This window comes from Lathyrus oleraceus, chromosome 6 (assembly GCF_024323335.1).
Source record: "Lathyrus oleraceus cultivar Zhongwan6 chromosome 6, CAAS_Psat_ZW6_1.0, whole genome shotgun sequence".
In the NCBI taxonomy this organism is placed as follows: domain Eukaryota; kingdom Viridiplantae; phylum Streptophyta; class Magnoliopsida; order Fabales; family Fabaceae; genus Lathyrus; species Lathyrus oleraceus.
This window is the reverse complement of record NC_066584.1, coordinates 445,778,670-445,801,563: the sequence shown is the minus strand read 5'-3', so window position 1 is coordinate 445,801,563 and position 22,894 is coordinate 445,778,670. Positions and strand designations below refer to the sequence as shown.

General features: G+C 33.6%; 1 protein-coding gene across 1 annotated transcript; it reads left to right on the top strand.

Annotated features, from left to right (window-relative positions):
* The first annotated feature begins 17,273 nt into the window (after positions 1-17,273).
* LOC127096180 (uncharacterized) lies at positions 17,274-19,636 on the top strand. Its single transcript, XM_051034787.1, has 7 exons — positions 17,274-17,306; positions 18,039-18,199; positions 18,281-18,527; positions 18,726-18,997; positions 19,083-19,157; positions 19,232-19,448; positions 19,547-19,636. Exons 1-7 carry the CDS (start codon positions 17,274-17,276, stop codon positions 19,634-19,636), a joined length of 1,095 nt encoding a protein of 364 aa, XP_050890744.1.
* The last annotated feature ends 3,258 nt before the right edge of the window (positions 19,637-22,894 follow it).

Below are 22,894 nucleotides of genomic sequence, written 5' to 3'. Positions count from 1 at the left end.
AACTTCCACTATTACTATATTTATATATACAAATTTATATTATTAATTCTTATTTATGATTGTTTATGATTGCTCCATCCATCTCAACCAAACAGTTTTTAAAAATAAAATCTTAAAATAAGCCCCATTTTATTTTGTTATGTTTAACATTAATTCATTCATCTTGGTTTTACTCCAAAAGTCTTAAATCATTAAACTTACTATACCTTTGTAATGAAAAGCCATTGCATTTGTAATGAAATGCCATTGCTTCCTAGAAAAAACACTAGTGATTCGCATAGCCATAGGTGTGTTTTTGCAAGGAAATGATTTTTACTGGAATGCAATAATAGAAAAAATACATTTAACCTCAGATTCAAATGTGAGGTAATGAAGGACGTCGTGAAAATTGTAAACTTTACCTCTGTTTTATGAAAACCGACAAATATGTGAAAAAGGTCACATGTTCGATTCTCATGGAGATCTTTTTAGAATTCTGAAATGGCGAAAACACACGTCCCGTCGTTTTTGTAATTTCACCGATAGATATAGCATAGTTTCACCTCGATAATGTCATAAATTTTGGACCTATGAACGGTGCAGAAAAGTGACTCTTTTATCATTATGTTTGTTTTAGCTTTGTAACCTAAAAATTATTTTCATGGTGTGGCCTAACATCAAAAGGTGTTTGTCATTATTAGATCCAAGATAATATATTGACTATTAAGCCTAGACATAAGTATAGGTTCAATATCCACGCGTACCGTAGCAGGATCAATGTGGAGTCTCCCTATTTTATGAATATTGGAAGTTGATCATATGTGTTGGTTAATAGTAACATATATCATTTTATTGGGTAACACACTGATCTCACGATGTTGAAACCGAAAAAAGATACAAAATGAGGGTAACAAGTAGTAATATTATACGATGAGTATAGGAGGATATTGTTGACCTATGTATGTACGTGATAGATACATAATAATGAAATCCACCCCCAATAAATATTCTTACTATTAACGTTGAAATCTCCAACTTTACTTTCTACCACTTATATTCTGTATTTTACTTTTTTTATCTCAACAAACATAACACACGTTTCTTATTTAGAATAATAACTCACTGCTACATTGTCTTTAAAACCACCAGTCTTTGTGGATACCATAATTGTAAAACTTACTTTTGTTTCTAATGAAATAGGACTTATGTGATCAATCAATGAATCAATTCTTGGAACAATGACAGATACTACCAAATCTCAAGTCAATCAATGTGTCTTTCATACCTAAGCAATAAGGAGAAGATTTTGTAGAGCAGTATAAACCTCTTGCGCTTGAAAATTTTCAATTCAAAATCATCACTAAGATCATTGCAGATAGGGTACCCATGTTAGCTCCTAAGTTTGTTTCATAAAAGAAGCTTAATTAGTGGCAAACATATTTATGAGTACACTGAGATTACATCAGAAGTCACTAATAAGTTTGAGAAGAAATCATTTGGAGGTAGTTTTCCTTTGAAGGTAGACACAAGAAACACCTTTGATACTTTAGATTTGAAGTATATTATTAAACTTCTTGTTCAATTTGGTTTTGATAAAATGTTTTGTGATTGGATACTTATTATTAAAGTTCTCGACAAATAATTAAGTAAACCATGTAAAACACATATATCCTCCAAGTAGGATGCTACTCAACAACAATCAAACTCATATTTGAACCATATAATTGAAAATGAAATCATTTGATAAGCAACATAAATTATAAAATGCTAGACATTAAAAGCCTCAACAACATTATTAGTTTTGAAAAGTGGTTCATCATCAAAAATCAAAGGAAAGACATGCAACATAAAGTAAATAAAATAAAAACTTGTTCCCCTCGTGTTACATATCAGAGCGACTCTGACTATAAGACTCGATCAACAAGTAACTAAATAGGCATAACATTGTCCTCAACCTCAAGGTCCTACTCAGGTACCTGATTGTATGTACCCAAGAGGATTATACACGCAACAACATAAAAAGGTGGTGATAATACATTCAAATGATAATCAATGCACAAAACAATCAGAGTAGATTAACGCATCACAATCATGCACATATCAATATGCACCAAAATATCACGTATTCTTACTTCACCCATATCACGATCAATCACCAACCACACAAATCATACAAGATTATTCATCAATACACAACCATCTCATGTTCACAAACATTATGTAATTCAATACAACACCGACTCAACTCATGCTCGTCATCGCCCTCACTCTGAACCGGACTCACAACTCAACTCTATATGAATATGGTTCCGACTCAACACTTGGTTCTTCATACGAATCAGATCCATACTATGAACCTCGATCCCCCAATATGAGCTCCAATCCCCTACATTGAGCTTGGGACAAGTCATTAATCCCCACTATGAACTCGTAACTCGCCTCTTTCACAACAACGACATCATATGATGCATGGCATATAACAATGCAATAACAAAGACACAACCATGAATACAACCCCACTATAACTGTAAGAAATCACACAACAATAACAACAACAACATAGAAATGATTACAACCCTACTTTGACTTTAATCCATCACACATTCAACATATTACAAGTAGTTGTCACTGCAAACCACTCGTCTCATCAATCACTGGAAAGCATGTACAATAATTCACATAATTATACATAAAATTCAAAACATATATCACAAATTGAACATATATTCAAACATCAAGTATCTCACAGGGCGCTACCATGAGATAGCTCTACACGTTAGCTCTCTAACGCTTCAAACGACATTTCATTTAGACCTACACATATGCAATTGATTGACATAGAATGTCAATCGATTGACATCAACCAAATTTCCAGAAATTCCATTTTTCACAGTAACATTCATCTTCCTCATCCCATATCCCTCATACCTTATCCCAACCCTCATTATAGCATTCAAATGCATCAACTCACATTATATCATGATCAAACACATCAATTACTTACTGATTCACACTAATCTATCATTTTCATCATGAATTACTCAATTATGTTCAAACCCTAAAACATCCAATTTCAGTACAAAATTCATGATTGAATCAATTAGTTCAAGAACATAAAACACCATAACATCAAAACATAATTACACTAATCATTTATCAGATTATCATCAATAAATAAAGAAAAGAAAAACCTTATTGGAGGTTAAGGGAAACATCTCTACCCTTTCACTACGTCAAAAACTGGAATAGACAGCGCCCCTTAGAGGGCGCTTTATTACAAAAGCGCACTCTAAAGTGAAGAGAAAAAATAAGGAGCATACTATTGGAATAGACAACGCACTTTAGAGGGCGCTTTTGTAACAAAGCGCACTCTAAAGTGAAGCGAAAAAATAATGAGGAAATGGAGGGACACCAATAGAGGACGCTTTATTGAAAGCGCCCTCTAAGGGTAACCTTAGAGGGCGCTTCTAAAAAAGCGCTCTCTATGTCCATGTACATTTCCAGTTTATAAGGCGCTTTTGGAAAGCCTTAGAGAGCGCTTTTAGAAGCGCCCTCTTAGGCCCCCTTTAGAGGGCGCTTTTGTAACAAAGCGCCCTCTAAAGTGAAGCCAAAAAAAAAATGGAGGGACAACAATAGAGGGCGCTTTTGTGAAAGCGCCCTCTAAGGTTACCCTTAGAGGGCGCTTTTGAAAAAGCGCTCTCTAAGTCCATGTACATTTCCAATTTAGAAGGCGCTTTTGGAAAGCCTTAGAGAGCGCTTTCAGAAGCGCCCTCTTAGGCCCCCTTTAGAGGGCGCTTTTTAAAAAAAGCGCCCTCTAAGGTCCCCTTTAGTAAACATTAAAATTATAACATATACTGCATGTCTCTTTATTTTCCCTCTCTATAAGCTATTTCGTTTACGTAACTGGGTTTTCTCTCAACTGCGATTACTCTCTACTGCGATTACTCTCGTCCTCCGTTCGTTCTCCCTCCCTCACCGTCATCGTCGCCGTTCGTTCTCCCTCCCTCACCGTTCACGTTCACTGCGTTAACCTCTTCCACCGTCACTGTTCACTTTCTTCTCCATCGTTACCGTCACCTTTAAGGTATTTCTCTTCTCCATCGTTACCGTTCACTTTCTTCATGTGTTTGATTAGGGCATTTTCTAAACTTAGTTTTTCATTTTGTGCATTATGTTGATTAATGTTGTTTAGGACAAACTGAGTTTTTTATTTCTGATTGAAAACTGATATATTTGAAGTGTGTTTGAGCTTGTGCTTGGAAGTTTGATGATTATGGATGCAAGTTTGTTCATGTTCCAAACACCATAAGTTTGCATTGGTCTTTTGCATGCAGTAGGTGTGTGTGAGTAAATGTGTATGCAGTAAGTTTGTGCATGCAGTAAATGTGTTCACGTATTGAATCATTGTCTTACTTGGGTCTTATTGAATCATTTCTATATTACAGATAAAATGGCTAACCAAGACGATACCCATGCCGCGAATGAATCACGTAATAATGTTGAAAAAGAAATCAAACGAGGATTGACTGTTATGAAGTCAATCATTCGTGCAAGAGACAAGGGTGTAAAATTTGAAGTACATTGGAGTGCTGAAGACCAACTAATTGAGCCTAACGGTTCAATGTTGGCAAGTTACATTGGTTTCCTTGTTCGCCAACATATTCCGATTACATGTGATAATTGGAGAAGTCCGGACTTGAAGGTTGGCAAGGAAAAAATATGGTCGGAGATACAGGTACTTACCATATATTGTTATATGTTTTTTTTGTTGACTATTTGTTAACCATATATTGTTATAATATTACTTTATAATAACACACTCCATTTGTATGTTTTTTAGAGATCCTTTCACATCGATGAAAGCCGGCAAAAATATTGTATTCAATTGGCCGGAAAAAGACTCCGAGGATTTCGATCCTTTTTGTGCAACAAATTTCTCAAGGATGAGGAAGGAAAATTTGTTGAAGGAGAACGACCAATGAAGTATGCCGAGATTATTTCAGCCGATGAATGGGATAACTTTGTCGCCAAACGAAGAAACGAAAAATTCCATGTAATGTCTATTAATTATGGTATTATACAATTGTTAAGTTACTTGGTTCTAATATGCCTTAAACTTTTTTATCCAGGAAGTAAGCGACATAAATAGGAAAAGGGCATCAAAACCCGCGTATCCGTACAAAAAAGGGCGTACGGGTTATGCACGGTTACAACAAAGAATTGTGAGTATATTCAAATGCTATGAGCTTATACATTGTCACAATATGTTATAATTGATGATCTTATAATCTAATTCAATGTGTAGCTAGCCGAGGAGAAAAGTGACGCAACATCTCTTCCGGACCACGTATTATGGAAGGCTGCTCGGGTTGGGAAGGATGGGGCTGTCGTTGAAGCGGTCCAAAATGTTTATGACGAATGTGTAAGTATATGTAACATTATTTCTTTAATTATATCGAAAATTTTGTTAGACATATAATTCATTTCTAATCTCCTCTAATAATATTTCAGGAGACTTTATCCCAAACCGTACCTTCAACCGAGGTCCAGGATTGCAGGAGCGTACTTAGTCGAGTACTAAATGTTCCTGAGTATTCCGGTCGTGTGAGGGGTAAGGGTTTTGGTGTGACTCCGTCGTCATTTTATAAAAAAACAAAAACAAAAAATCCTACCAACAAAGAGGTGATGGAGACCTTGGCGGAGTTAAGGGCACAAGTACTCCAACTGCAAAACGAGAATGCAAGGTATAGAGAGGAAAGGTGTGCTTCCGAGGCAAAAGATACTAGTGACCGAGCTAGTATCAATCATCAACCGAAATTTCCCGAGGTAATTATATATGTTATTATGAAATTAAAATAGCACTTTTTTACTTGACACATATACAAGTTAACAGTAACATTTATTATTGGTTTAGGGCATTTCACCTTGTCAGCTGTATCTATCGTCACCAACTTATCGCATGGTTGGCAAGGGAAAAGTGCACAATACTTCGGGTGAATTACTTCACCATAATCCCCTCCCGGTGGGATTTATGAAAGTTTCGGTTGACCTCGTATTAGATACGGACGCCCGTCTACCATTACCCGACGTTGTTTCAGAGACAACGTTGATGCGAGATGCAGTCGGATCCTTTGTTGGTTGGCCGTCAGATCTAATTTTCCCTGATGCCGAGGTATATGTGTTATAAATGATTATGAATATTTAATATTCACATTTCAATTCAGCTACAATTATGATATTTAATCAATCCTTATTACATGGGAATGTTAGACTCCTACAAGACCCACCCCTAAAGCTGGTAAAGGGATTTCAAGACGCATCGAGTCGGTTGCATCTCAAAAAGAGGTACAAATATATATACCCATTGAATTATATACACAACGATTCTTTTGCATCACAAAAAGTAATGATTTATTTTATATGAATTTTTAGGTTCCCGGTCGAAAGTTGAAAAGCGATGGTAAGGATATTCCAACGAAGGATATTCCAACGAAGGATATTCCAACGACGGCCGGGACAAAATCTCAAATTATGATGCGTCTTGAGAAAATGGTGGAAGAGTCCGATATTATGGACGGGTCCATTCGTAGTATAGATTTTGATGAAGGTGTTTTCGGAAAAGCTCATTTCGAAATAATTGCAAAGGAGGACATGCAACAACTTTTTGAGCACGACGAATTGGGCATCGCTATCATTCATACATACATATGGTACTCCGATCAATCTATAATTTACTTAGTTGAACAATTTATTTACACATTTCAATGAGTAGTCTAATATTTATTATGTTTCTATTTAAGGTATATGTATGACAAATTGATGCGGGGAACTGAATTGTGTAACCGTTTCAATTTTGTTGCTGCTTCCCGTGTCAACGCAACGTTAATATCGAAAAATCCAACATCCGTAAAGAATGATCTAGTCGATAGATTCATGGCAGCCGGCGATAACACTACACGCAGTTTGTATTTTTTACCGTTTAATTCTGGCAACGGGTTAGATTTTCTTTCTAATAATTTCATTCTAATCTATGTATATCTTTTACGTAGAAAATTTTCATTCATCTAAATTTTTGTTTTATTTTACAGTGGTCACTGGGTGTTGGTTGCTATGGATCTTTCGAGACTAATAGTGTATTATCTCGATTCGTTATCGGGTGATTGGAGTAAATATCCGGGTTTGAAGAAGACGGTTGACACGTAAGTGAAATTCCCCTAAATATTCGTGTGTATTTCTATATTTAATTATGTCTGTCAGATTGATCTCAATATACGTTTTTATTTTGTTAGGGCAATAATAAAATTTAGATCGAAAAAGAATTACCGCATTAGGAAGGACATTACCTGGGTCAGAGTTCAGGTATATATTAAGTATCTTATTTTTGCTTATAATAGTGTTTGTTTTTTTGCTTATAATAGTGTTTGTAAGAAATTAACTATATATATATTATTTGTTTTTCTGTGTAGTGTCCTCAGCAAAATAATTTGGTCGATTGCGGATTTTTTGTATTGAGATTTATGAGAGATATCATTGCGTTGAATCGTATAGACATCCCAAAAATGGTATGGAATAATAACTTAGGGTTTATTTTAATATTATCGGATAACTCATCTAATTTGTTACTAAATCATGAATATGTTTTATTCTCTTAATTGTAGTACTTTGAGGAATACAAATCTTACTCAAGAGCTCATTTGGATGAAATGAAGGATGAATTGTGTCAATTCATTGTTGATCAAAGAATCATATAGCTAGGTTGTATATTGTTGTACATATATGTATGGAATGTTGTTGTTGTATGCTGTTGTTGTATATATGTTGTATATTGTTGTTGTACTTTTACTAAATCATGAATATGTTGTTGTATATTGTTGATCAAAGAATCATATATTAATGTTGTATATATGGAGGATTAATGTTGTATATAAATGGATTCATGTTGTATATATCAATGGATTAATGGTGTATAACATTGGATTAAAGGATGAAATCAATATGAATTTTACACTTTTGCAGCATGCGAACAGGTTACCAATTAAATATCCACTATTTTTCAAACAAATTTTTTTAAAATAACTAACACTTTAGAGGGCGCTTTCTGTAGGAAGCGCCCTCTAAACACTTTACATTGACAACTTTAGAGGGCGCTTTGTCCAGAAAGCGCCCTCTAAACACTTTACATTGACAACTTTAGAGGGCACTTTCTGCAGAAAGCGCCCTCTAAAGTGTTAGTTATTTTAAAAAAATAAGCGCCCTCTGAACACTTTACATTGACAACTTTAGAGGGCGCTTTTTCCAGAAAGCGCCCTCTAAACACTTTACATTGACAACTTTAGAGGGCGCTTTTTCCAGAAAGCGCCCTCTAAGGTGTCCCTTTATGGACCACTCCAGAGGGCGCTTTTTTCATAAAGCGCACTATAATGTGGCCCTTTAGACAGCGCTTTCTCCAGGAAAACAAAGCGCTGTCTTTACCTATGCCAGCGCCAGATTAGAGGGCGCTTAAAAGCGTTGTTATAGGCCAAAATAAGCGCCCTCTTTTCCCTTATTTGGCGTAGTGTTTCATAATTTAGGCACCCTTAGATGAATAATCTCCCCCATTACCTTGTAATTCTAGCAAAACACAAGCAAGTCTTATATGGTTCCTTATTCCTAAGCCATAGCTATCTCCCAATGATCTTGCTCTATATTCTCTTCTTTTCATGTTCACTGACAAATGCTCTAAAAAACCTAATTTTGTATTTCTCTACAAATATATACTAAGCCAATTAAATTCCTCAAAATTATAATTTTGACCCAACTAAACATCAGTTTCTCTCCATTAATCACCTAATTCTCTAATATTTCACTTTTTACCCCAACATTTACTATTTTATCAATTTCTATTAATTTAATTGATTAAATTCCACAAAACCTAATTAATCAAGCACAATTCACCATAAATCACGACACCGGCCAAACACGACATAAATCACATAAAATAATTATTTAAATAAATTAATCAATTTAAGTAAAATAAATAATTAAATAAACGGTTAATTAAGTCGGGGTGTTACGTTTTCCCTACTAAAAGACACCACAACAGTTGTACTTCTAGTAGGTTCGCTAAATGGGAGGAGGGTTTGTCAAGGAGTGAGTGGTAATCACCAAGGAAACTCTCTGAAAAGTGAAGAAGATGCTTGGAGAACTCAACAAAGTTGAAGCTAGCAATACTCCACAATGAGGGCCTAAGAGGAACAAATCCACCATCTACTTTTTCTCCCTCGTTTGCTACGGGAATATCTTCCAAGAGATTCTCTTCCTGCCTCAGATTCATGGGAGGGAGTGGTTCACCAGTCCGAAATGTTTCACACGGTCGCCTTCTGCCATTAGTGTGAAGATCCTTGGGAAAAGACGTGAGCAAGCTTGCCCGTTGCGGTATGGCTTGCATCTAAATCAAGAATTCTCTTTACCAAGTAAAATTCCATTCATATATTCTACAGGGGGGGGGGGGGGGTTCTATTAATTCATATAAAATAGTAAATAAGGGGTCAAGTAGAAATGTTATTTTCATACAGTAAAGCTTACCTAAGTACTTCTCTACCCCATCACCATCTTCTTGGTCCAAGATGATTAAAGTACAAGATCTCGGATTCCAGAAGCAAACCATAATCTGTAGCATTTCTTGCTCAATGGGAGGAAGAGCACTTTAATCTATCCCTTTGATAAGCTGGGGATCTGAGGTCCATGATAAAGGAAAGCGAGGGGCATCCGTCGCCCCAATGGTCACCAGAGAGGCATCGCCTTACCCCCTCACACAAACAAACCTATCTTTCCAATCCTCAAAAATTCTCGTGTAGGGCTATATCAAACGCATACCTAGCATGGCACTAAAAGTTACCCAACCACTGTTGAAGAGGATATTTGTGCTAAAGAAAGAGAAAAACACCCAAATGGTGGGGTATAAGGGCACCGAGATTACAACAGATTGTATGAAAGACTCTAAGCATGCTATATACATTGTTATTTTTGGGCACAAATATTATATACTTGCTTGATATTTAATATATTTTAAGGTCTTTTCCATTTCAAAGTTGCAAGTATGTTTTTGGTTGCATCATGTTTAATGTGATGTTAGAAATAATTTCTTTCTCTTCAACCACAAGGTGACATGAAATGGGATAACCGACAAACTTGTAGTAGTGCACAAAGCATATTAAATCTCCATTTATTATTTTCCAAAAGGTATCCACGCAACTTAAAATGACACTCAGATTTCCTCGAACCGGTGTCATCTCGTTTCAACTTTTAGATAGGAATTGTATACTTTCCACCTCTTTTGCATTTCAGTGTAACAAATACAAGTGTTTTATCTAAACTATCATCTTACCATCCGATTACAACACCGAACTCCGATTTGCCAACATTCGTACAGATGATCCATTAGAGCATATGATTAAGAACAACAAACTCTTATTCTTTTGTAATTTGGTTGCCAACATCTACCTTGGCATCAACCGGTTTGGCATCCGTACACACAATAAGTTTGAGGACAACATCAGGGTGCATCATGTTTAAGACAAATAATAACAGAGAATATTCAAAAACTATCTAATTCAACTTTGAACTAATCTGAAAATACTTTTCCGTAAGACATTCAACTAAAATCCAGAAAATGTATTTTCGGACACAACGTTCGATTTTTCAGTCCAAAAATCAGATTAATGGAATTAATGAGGAAGAAAATACATGTACATTAGCTTAAATTTCAGCTTCTTTTACTCCTTTTGATGTGAAAAAAAGGAGAAATGCTATTTGGAAGTAGAAAAGATGATTGAGTGTGGAAGGAGGTTTTGATAGGGTTTAAAGAAGAATGGTGTTTTTGATCATGAGTGAAACAAACATGCAAGGTGATGTTTTATTAAATTTTCTGCTTGACAAATTCGGAAATGCACTTCTAGAAGTGTCACTGACATGCAAAGGTGGATATTTTTTTTAAATTCTCACTTGACAAATCCGAAATTGCACTTCCAGATCTGTCACTATATTATTAAATGAACAAAATTATTGAAAGGATTTGTCTAGAAATACAGTTCTAGACTAGTTTTTTTTGGGGGGAAATAGGGGTGCGTTTAAGTAAGGATGTATTTTGATGTGAAATAGGTGTCTGAAAATGTACTTCCGGATTTGCATAAATACTTTTGAATTTTAATATGGTGTGTTATCTACCGTTTAGACTGAGAGAAGTAATCCTCTAAATAGATTGCCTGATGTTGTTAAATTACAATATTTAATAAACATGAAAACCCTCCCACAATCGTTAAAGATTCCGACCCAAGAAATCTGTATATCCTCCATCCGAATGTAAGCCCCAATGCCATTTTGGTTGCAAACGTTCTCACCTATAACAATTACCATAATTGGAGCCGATCAATGAGACAAACACTTTCATCGAAGAATAAGACCACTTTCATCAATGGAACTCTTTAGAAACTGCCTCCTACTGATCTAAATTTCGACCTTTGGGAGATAATGCTACAACATGGTACTTCCGTCGATTAATTGATCTCTTCCCCAGTTTCATTTAAATTTACTGTTTATTTCTCAACTTACAAAGCAATTAAATTGTTAACTTACTTTTGCTTGTGGCTCGTGTTACATTCATGACTTGCTTACCCAAAGATTGGAAATGTTAAGCTCTTCAACAATATCCAATGGGTTGCAACCTATCTACACTACCTGCTCAACCCTCTATACATACAAGCAACACTACTAATGATGTTGATTGTGCCTTATTAGATGATACTTTTCTTACTAACCATGTCCCTTCCCCAACTAATAATATTCCTACTGGTGGTCCTCCCATCCCTATACTTATTCAATTCATAATTTTGGGGAAGATTTAACATCCTTGGTAAAACAACCTTTAGGAAAATCATCTCGGGTTTCCGAACCCCCTTTTTACTTACAAGATTTCCACTGTTTTAATGTAAATACCAATGTTTCATATCCTTTATCTAAATACACCTCTTATAACAATTTGTCTTCTTCCCATATGTGTTATATTTCTGCTATCCATGTTAATCAAGATCCCTGTACCTATAAGCAGCAAACTGCTCAGTTTTCCCATTGGCAGTCTACTGTAAATAATGAGCTTTAACCTCTAAGAATTAATAAAACATGATTGGATGTAAGTTGGTATACAAGATTAAATACCACGCCAATGGGACTATATAGCGTTATTAAGCTCGCATAGTTGCCAAAGGTTATACTCATTTCGAAGGTATTGGTTTTTTTTGACACTTATTCTCCTATTACAAAACTAATAACTATTAGATTGCTTTTAACCATAGCTTCTTCTCAAAACTGATATTTGCACCAACTTGACGTCCATAACTCTCTAGCACAATCAAGAGATATGGATGAATGCTTTGCACCCGTGTCAATCATAGCAATCATAGAAATACCATTACCGAATTAAGTTATCAAATCTAGTAGTCTATGCTCCACTCAAAGCAAAAACTTCCCCTTCACACTGAGCCTTCTTTGGTTTTTGGCACTGAGTACTAATGTGACCTGACTCCCTACAATTGAAGCAAGTCAGCACATTACTCTTACAATCACCAACACAGTGAACCAACCTTCCACGGTTGAAACATCTCAGAGAAGCAGAGTCTGATTAATTAGTGCTTTTATAGTAAAATTTATTTATCTAATCCCTAACTTATTGAAGAAAACTGAAATAATAGATCATTAATTTAAAAATAAAAAATAAAAGAAAAATAAATATGCCACTTTTAAATAAATAAAAACATAAACTGCATTTGCTAGGATTCGAAACATGTCCTAAATTATTTTCCCTCAGTTATATTTTTAATATATTAGCTAAGGTCGAAATGTGAAGACCTTCATACCCAGTGGCGGAACTGAGGGGGGACGTGGAAAGGCCACGGCCACCCCACAACTTTTTATTTATTTTTAATTCATATATATTAAATTACTAAAACATCCTTATTTTAAATTAAAATTATTTTTTATTTTTTATTTTTTATTTTTCATTCAAAGTTAGGTTAAAATACAGATAAGGTAAAAAACTCCTACCTTTCCTTTCTTTCTCATATGGGTTTGCTACCGGCACCGGAATCGGAACAGATTAAAGTGATTGGCATCTAACAGGTAAAAAACTTTATTCATTCTTCTTTTATAAAAAGTAACAAATTAAAGTATTTGCTTGATTTGTGTTTTTGAGATTTTTAGGGTTCTTCTTTCTTGATGTGTTAAAATAATCTATATGAGATTTATTAAGCCAATTCATAACACTGTAATTTACAAATATAGTTATACACTATAATAAGGTTTATTTAATCATTGTTGCTGCTAATTTCTAATAGTGAAGTTACCGGTATTTGAAAACGGATTAAAGTTGATTAATTAAGTTTATTAATTTTTTTCTCTTTTAATTTTTATGTTCTCTAAATTGATTTTTGGATCTGATATGATATTATATGAAGAGTAAAGATGAATAATAGGAAAATTGATTCTTTTTTCAAAAGGAAAGCATGTGAAATTGAAAGAGAAGAGAGAGATGAAGAAATTATAATCCCGACATCCGAATCTGAAACAGTTTTTGAGAATCCAACAATTGAAGAGCATCACGGTTTTGAAAATTCTTTGGAACGCGATCCTGGAAAGCGTCCTCCGATTTGGCAATATCCACCAAATCAAGTGGATGCAATACGAAGAGCTTATCTAAAATGGGGTCCATATCAAATTCATTTAGAAAACTATCCTTTGTCCGATAACGAGGATCATCCGAGAAGATTTCAACATACTTGGTTTAGCATATTTCCATCATGGTTAGAATATTCACCATCTGAAGATGCCGCATATTGCTTACTATGTTACCTTTTTAGCAAAAAACTAAATGGACGTCCCGGATCACTTGTCTTTATTTCTATGGGGTTTAGAAATTGGAAGAAAGTTAGGAATTGAAAACATTGTTCCTTTCTTAAACACATAGGGAAGGATCCTTGCTCACCACACAACAATGCAATGAAAGCTTGTCAAGACTTGTTGAATCAAGATGGAGATATTAGAAATGTTATTCAAGTGCAAAGTTCAAGTCAAAGAATGAATAATCGGTTACGACTCAAGACTTCAATTGACATTGTTCGTTGGTTAACACTACAAGCTTGTGCTTTTAGGGGTCACGACGAAAGTAGCAAATCAAGAAATCAAGGTAACTTTCTTGAGTTATTGAAACTTTTAGCATCCTACAATGATGAAGTAGCAAAAGTTGTGTTGAAAAATGCTCCACAAAATTTCAAGTATACTTCACATCAAATTCAAAAAGAGCTCTTGCAAATTCTTTCTAGTAGGGTGAAAAAGAGTATTCGTGAGGAAATTGGTGATTCCAAATTTTGTATCGTTGTTGATGAAGCTCGTGATGAGTCAAAAAAGAAACAAATGGCTCTTGTATTAAGATTTGTTGATAAAGTTGGTTTAATACAAGAGAGATTTTTTGATGTGGCACATGTTAAAGACACCAATCTTTAACTCTTAAGGAAGCAATATGTGATATACTTTCTCTTAAAGACACCAATCCTTGGTGTTTCTAACATTCGTGGCCAAGGGTATGATGGTGCTAGCAATATGAGAGGAGAATGGAATGGTTTACAAGCCCTCTTTATGAAGGATTGTCCTTATGCATACTATGTTCATTGTTTTGCTCATCGATTGCAACTTGCATTAGTTACGTCATCAAGAGAAGTCAAACCTGTTCATAAATTTTTTGAGAAACTGATCTTTGTTGTGAATGTTGTTTGTTCTTCTACAAAGCATCATGATGAGTTACAAGCTACCCAATTAGAAGAAATTGCTTATTTGTTAGAGATTGATGAGATTGTAACTGGTAAAGATGCAAATCAAGTTGGTACATTGAAACGAGCTGAAGATACTCGTTGGGGATCACATTACGATTCAATTTCTAGCTTGATAAACATGTATGAAGCAACTTGTTTAGTTTTACAAAAATTGCAAAAGATAGAGGGAGTGATGCTACACGTGGGGATGCAGATAGTTGTTACAATTACTTGAAGGCATTTGATTTTATATTTATTTTGCACTTGATGAAAGAAATCATGGGAATAACAGATATGCTTTGTCAAGCCTTACAAAAAAAATCAAGATGTAGTTAATGCTATGAACTTGGTTCGTTCAACAAAACATCTTATTCAAGGTTTGAGAGAAAATGGTTGGGATATATTGTTTACTAAAGTGGTATCTTTTTGTGAAAAGCATGGTATTGAGATTCCTGATCTTAATGATGTTCATTCAACAACAAGATTTGGACGCTCCCGTCTTGAAGAGAATCAAGTCACAATTCAACATTACTTTAAAGTTGAAATCTTTTTCACTACCATTGACAAACAGTTACAAGAGTTGAATAACAGATTCAGTAAGCAGGCAATTGATTTGTTAACTCTTTCTTGTTCTTTATCTCCTAAGGATGGATATAAAGCTTTTAGCATTGATACTATTTGTTCTTTAGTTGAAAAATATTATCCTATGGATTTTAGTGATCAAGAGAAGAATAATTTGCAATTTCAACTCCAACATTTTCTATTTGTTGCTCGTCAAGCATCAAACTTGAATAATTTATCAACTATTCAAGAACTATGTTCATGTTTGGTTGCATCTGGACAGACTGAAACTTACTTCTTGATTGATAGACTACTCCGTCTTATCATGACTCTTCCCGTTTCTACGGCCACAACTGAGAGGTCTTTTTCAGCAATGAAAATTATTAAGACTAAGTTGAGAAACAAGATGGATGATGGGTTTCTTGGAGATAGCATGACAGTATATATTGAAAGGGAGATTAGTGTAAGCATTAGTTCGGAGTCAATTATTGACGATTTCAAGTCACTTGGAATGCGTAAAGCATTAATTTAAGGTAGTTTTAATTCATGTAATTTAAATTTTTAGTAATTAACTTTGTATTTATTTTAACTTTAATGTTTTATTTAAAATACTATTTACATTTTATTTATAATCTTTATTTTACGTTAGCGGCCATCCCAAAATATTTTATCTGACTCCGCCATTGTTCATACCGACAGTATTCTACTAAATTGTATGAGTAATAATTAAAATAAAAATTATTTTTTAGTTAAAAATTATTTTTTTAGCGTAGAAAACCTATTGCAAAAGTAGAAATAAGTAGATATCGATTTCAACTCGATAGACTGCAACTTGTATCTGACTGTAAAAAATTAGAAAATTAATTTTAAAATACAGCGAAAACGCTTTTCTAATTAAATAGAAAAATCTAATTTTCAAAAAGATAATTTTAAAATTATAAGTGGACATGCGACAACAAACATTTATACGCATAAAATCCGGTAACGCTCACGCGAAAGCGGACGGTACCTTTAATATTAAAACCGACAAAGTCACGCACTTATAGCAGCAACAAGACACGAGATGGCGTTAAAAATCAAATGGAAGGAACCGAAGAAAAACAAATTGAGATGGAGGGTCAAATGCAAAATACATGTTCTCACAAATATCATTAAATAAGGAGGATGAAGAAGAAGAATAAGAAGAGTTTGATTTCAATGATGATTGAGTTTTTATTGTTATTTTACTTTTTTAATACTAATTTTTTTATATTTTATTAATCACTTTAAATTGATATTTTATAAAAAATTATATTTATAATAATAATTTAAAAGTATTTTTATTAATTGTTAATTTTCGTATTTTATTAATTATTAATTATTTTATTTTTTATTAAAAAAATATTCTGCAAATGGGAATCAGGTCATATTGCTTTTAAAAGTATTTCTTTGAATGCACGTGTATAGATGTGAACCTATCTTATTGGAGTTAAAAGAAAAGGGATTTAACAATTAATCTAGTCATATTGCTAAAATAAATTATCACGTGAGCAAATCAAGTTAATATATCAGGACTATTGAATTAATAAAAATGGATGGATAACTAAACTTTAAAATCGGATGTCAATAGATTTTAATTATAAAGGAATGGTCAAATATTGTTTCTCGTTCTATTTTTATTTTATTTTCAATTTGATAAAAAAAATAAGATAAGATATTATAAGTTGTTACTCTTTTTTAGGATTAACATGAGTTTGTTAGGATTTGAGTTTGTTAGGATTTGATTTTGAGATATTTACTTTTGTATATAAATAGAAAATTTAGTGAACTCTGATACATTAATATTACTTTCAGGGTTAGTGTAACTTATAACATAAGATATATTACTAATATCAAAATTTATTCTTCTTCTTAGAGATGGAGATGAAGGCACCACCTCATTCCAAAGAGGTTAGTTTGGTTCACCACTTATCGACCTTTATTTTCTTGCATTGTATGTGCTTCTTTTTCATCACAACTTTTTATTAATAGCTATTAATTCTAAATGGTGTAAAACAATGAATAATTTAATAAACCCTAAATATTTTTATGATTGTCTATATACAGGATGAGGCTTTGCATTATAAATTCATATACACCTTTCTTCTTCTTTGGTACTAGTTACATTACTCACGTTGGTTGTTTATGATTGCTCCCTCCATCTCATACTAATGGCTTTTTAACAAAAAGAGAAATATTTTAAAATAAGGCCCGTTATACAACAAAAGTTCAAGGAAATACAAATGTATTTTATGATATACATTTGTAATGATCTAACTCTATTTGATCACAACATAAACTTACTACAATATCACTTTCTATAGAATCCTTTTTAGCTCTCTCTATGTACATGTTGTGCATCTAATTTTTTTTCTTTTACCGATTAAGCATCTCCTTATATATAATAATATATTATTTTTATCATTTTATTTTGCTAATTATAGTTCATCAAGTTCAATTGATATATAATAATTTAATTTCATTAAAGTTTACATAGAATATTATATTCCTTAAAAAAAATCCAAAACTCAAGATGATTTAATTTAACCTTTTTTTTTTTGTTTTTTATTAATAATATAATTTAATGCTTAAAGTATGTGTGTGCAATTTTCCCTAAATATTTTAATGGTTGGCTATATGCAGGATGAAACTTTGCATAATTATCTCACTAGTCTGCCTCCTTTAGAGACCAACGAGGATGCTGGAGCTACTTTGAATTCACTTGCCTTTGATTTTTCTCCTACTACATCATATGATAACGTCTTATTCAATATCTTATATGATGAATCCATCGTTCCCATAAGGTACTTGTCAAATATTCTTGTTTGTGAGTTATCATATTTAATGTTTTGTTTATTTGATACCTCTCTCTTATTCTTTGTTAGAAATAACCCCTTGGACACATCAATGCCTAAACTTTTTTCTGAGGATGCAAAAAAAATACATCCACATGAAGAAGCTGATAATGTAATTCCTACCGAAGATTACTCACCTGACTTATCTTTAATCTCAAGTGATGGTTTTATGAAAGATTCAGTTGAGGGTGGAAATTGTATTCAGGAAGTAGGTCAGGTTGAGGCAAACAGTGAACTTCCTGATTGTGAAAATCAAATTCAGAGATGGAATGATGAGGTGAGAAAATCAAATCTATTCGCATGACTCTGATATAAAAAATCATTATCATAAAATTTGCTACATTTTGTATTGCATGTCATAATAGACTATAATGTTATCATGATCTTTTGTGATTTATAAATCTTAAATTTGTTTCTACTTGTGTCAATGTCTATAACAAATCAATCATTGTAACTAATACTTTTGTTTTTATAGGTTTTTCGTACACAGGAGCTCGTTTTAGATAGGCTTGAGAATAGGATGACCATTAACGTAGCAAAATCTGATGAACAGAATGCTAGTAATCAAATCAGTCGGAGTAGTCTCATAATGCCATTTCAGGACCTAACGAATAAACAGTTGAATCCTCCAAACTTGAAAAGGAAGATGAATGATCAGATTCATCTGGATGCTTCTTTCTTAACACATGAAAATCAGGAGGAAAGTGCTGATTTCTATCAGAGTATCCCCCAAAAGAAGATGAAAATGTAGTTATTGATTATCTTTATTCCATTACTATTCTGCTATTTTTATCTTTCTTCATTCGTCTAACACCAAAGTTCAATTTTGCAGCCACAACTCAAATCCAACTGGGGAAGGAGGGGCATGCAATAACTGTAAATGTAGAAAATCTCAGTGTTTGAAACTGTAAGTTATAAGAAATGCTCCTTTTTTTTGGGTGAAAACACAAAGATTAAGCTACTAATATATTTATTTTTCAGTTATTGTTCGTGCTTTGCTGCTGGAGTTTACTGCACAGGACCTTGCTCATGTCAAAACTGCTTGAATAATCACATTAATGAAGATAAAGTCCTGGAAGCTCGCAAGAAAATTGTGCCTAAGGTTGTAAGAAGTTCTGATTATTCACCTCAAATAAACAAAAGTGGATGCAACTGCAATAAAACAAGCTGCATGAAGAAATACTGTGAATGTTATAAGGTTTTCTCCATTCCATTGTTTAAATATATATAGAATATAATGAAGAAATTTTATTTTGATTTATAATATGAATTACAATTGGTGGTTTTGTTTTGAAGGCTGGTGTTGGTTGCTCCCCAAGTTGTAACTGTCGAGGATGTGAGAATATACATGGTAGAAAGGATGGTGTGGCTGGAACAAAGTCTTAGCTTGAAGAAACAGAAGCATTACAAAGTCAAGATTTGATATGTTGATTTTTTGTTTTTGATGTTCGTTATTGTATGTGACAGACCAATGCTTCCATATGACCTTATTTATCAATGGAAGATCTTGTACTGAATTGTAACAAGTTTCATGTTGTTTTAAGATATAACATTATTACCTCAAAACTAATACTGGTGTGTATTGCTACACTATACTGAAATGTAGTACTAGTGGTATAGATAGCAATTTAGTAAGTTCTTTTTGCTTTGACAACATTATGAAACCATTAACCTTTCTGATTTCTGTTACATAGCCAGAAATTTACACGTACAATCATTTATATCTTGCATTGAGGTGTTGTTGCAACCATAGTTTTAGATGCTTGGAGATTTATTTTCTGCAAAAGTGTTGCTGCTATTTTCATTTTTATTGTTGCTGATTTATTTTGCTGTTGTTGTTTCATATATGTACCGAAATTAAAGTCTATGTTTGGAGTAGTTTATTTTATTCAAGTTTATTGCTATCCACTTTTGCTTTTCTTATGCTTTATTTAATTTTAATTGTTTACAATATGAACAAGATATATATACAATCTTTATTTTTACTGCTACTGTTAGTATGTTTGGAAGGCACAAGAAGAGACCTTTTCTTTAACATTATTTTTGTTGCAATCATTTGTGTTGATTCCATAATGTACAACTTCAATTATTACTATATTTATATATACAAATTTATATGAATTAATTCTTATACACCTTTCTTTACTCACGTATGATTGTTTATGATTGCTCCATCCATCTCAACCAAACAGCTTTTAAAAAAAAATCTTAAAATAAACCCCATTTTATTTTATTATGTATAACATTAATTCGTTCATCTTGGTTTTACTCCAAAAGTCTTAAATCATTAAACTTGTAATGAAAAGCCATTGCATTTGTAATGAAATGCCATTGCTTCCTAGAAAAAACACTAGTGATTCACATAGCCGTAGGTGTGTTTTGCAAAAGCAAGGAAATGATTTTTACTGGAATGCAATAATAAAAAAATACATTTAACCTTAGATTCAAATATGTGAGGTAACGAAGGACGTCGTGAAAATTGCAAACTTTATATCTGTTTTAAGAAAATTGACGAATATGTGAAAATGTCACAAGTTCGATTCCCATGGATACCTTTTTAGAATTCTGAAATGGCGAAAACACATGTCCCCTCGTTTTTACAATTTCACCGACAGATATATCATAGTTTCACCTCAGTTATCTATTAAATTTTGGACCTATGAACGGTGCAGAACAATGACTCTTTTATCATTATGTTTGTTTTACCTTCGTAACCTACAAATTATTTTCATGGTGTGGCCTAACATCAAAAGGTGTTTGTCATTATTAGATCCAAGATAATATATTGAGTACTAAGCCTAGACATAAGTATAGACTCAATATCCACGCGTATCGTAGCAGGATCAATGTGGAGTCTCCCTATTTTATGAATATTGGAAGTTGAACCTATGTGTTGGTTAATAGTAACATATATCATTTTATTGGGTAACACACTGATTTCACAACGTTGAAACCGAAAAAAGATACAAAATGAGGGTAACAAGTAGTAATATTATACGATGAGTATAAGAGGATATTACTGACCTATGTATGTACATGATAGATACGTAATAATGAAATCTACCCCCAATAAGTATTATTGTGATTAATCCAGCTTCATCAATGGAGAAGCATATCAGAAGTAATGTTAAACAGTTAACATAAGAAAGGAAGAATTAACATAAGAATTGACAGAAGAAGAAAGAAGGAAATATCAAGAAGAACTGTTATTCAATTAGATGGTTTACATGTGGTAATGCATTACTTATATATTGCAATCTTATCTCATAACCACCAATCACAATAGAGTAAACTAAACTAACTAACCATACAACTAATCCAACTGTATTAATCATTTAGCTTAAACTATAGTGATTAAAATGATTAATCTCAACAGCCCCTCTCAAGCTAAGCATGGTGAATGTTGATCATGCCAAGCTTGGAAATAAAATTGTTGAAGGTTGAAGTTGGTAATGTCTTGGTTCGAAAATAAGCAAGCTGCTCATGAGTAGAAATAGATAGGAGTCGAAGTAAACCTTGTTGAAGCTTCTCATGGACCAAATGGCAATCGATTTCGAGATGTTTAGTTCGTTCATGGAATACCGGATTGGACGCAATATGCATTGCGCTTTGGCTGTCAGAATAAAGAACAGGGAGTTTGGCACACTTGATGTGCATCTCCTTCATGAGAACTATCAACCAAAGCAGTTCACATGTGGCAAATGACAGCGCTCGATACTCAGCCTTTGATGATGATCTGGAAATAGTGTCCTGCTTCTTTGTACGCCATGATATGAGAGAAGTGCCAAGAAAGAAACATTATCCTGAAATGGATCTCCTTGAATCAATGCAGCCCGCCCAATCAGAATCTGAGAAACCAAGCAGTTGCAGTTCAGCATTTCTTCGAAACAATATTCCTCTGCCAGGGTTGTTCTTCAAGTAGCGAATGACTCTACAGGAAGCATGATAATGTGCCATTGTTGGATTGTGCAGAAATTGACTAAGTTGTTGCGTGGCATAAGTGATGTTTGGGCGTGTGGTGTTAAGATACAGCAGACGTCCTATCAATCGTCTGTATGCTCCAATATCTTCAAAGGCCTTGCCACTATCAGCATGTAATTTAACAGATGGATCAGTAGGTGTGGGAGTTGGTTTGGATCCAAGCATGCCAGATTCCTGCAAGAGATTAAGACAGTTATTTCTTTGTGATGGTGAAATCCCTTCCTGTGAATGAGCAACTTCAAGGCCAAGAAAGTACTTGAGTATGCCCAGGTTTTTGATGCTGAAATTTTCATCTAGGATGAGCTTAATACGATCAAATTCAGGCATAGAGGTTCCAGCTAGAATTATGTCATCAACATATACTAGAATGGCTATAAAGTGAGCATCAGTTTTCAAAGTGAAGAGAGAATAATCAGAAGTAGACTAAGTGTATCCTTGTTGCAGTAGTAAAGCTGTTAGTTTTTCATCCCATTTGCGACTGGCTTTTAATAGACCATATAAACTCTTTTGGAGTTTGCATACTTGGTTGGGCCTGTGACATGTAACACCTTCAGGTATAGTCATATACACATCTTCCTGCAATTCCCCATGTAGAAAGGCATTGTTAACATCAAGTTGATGTAAAAACCAATTGTTGATGGCTGCAGTTGCAAGAAGGGTTCT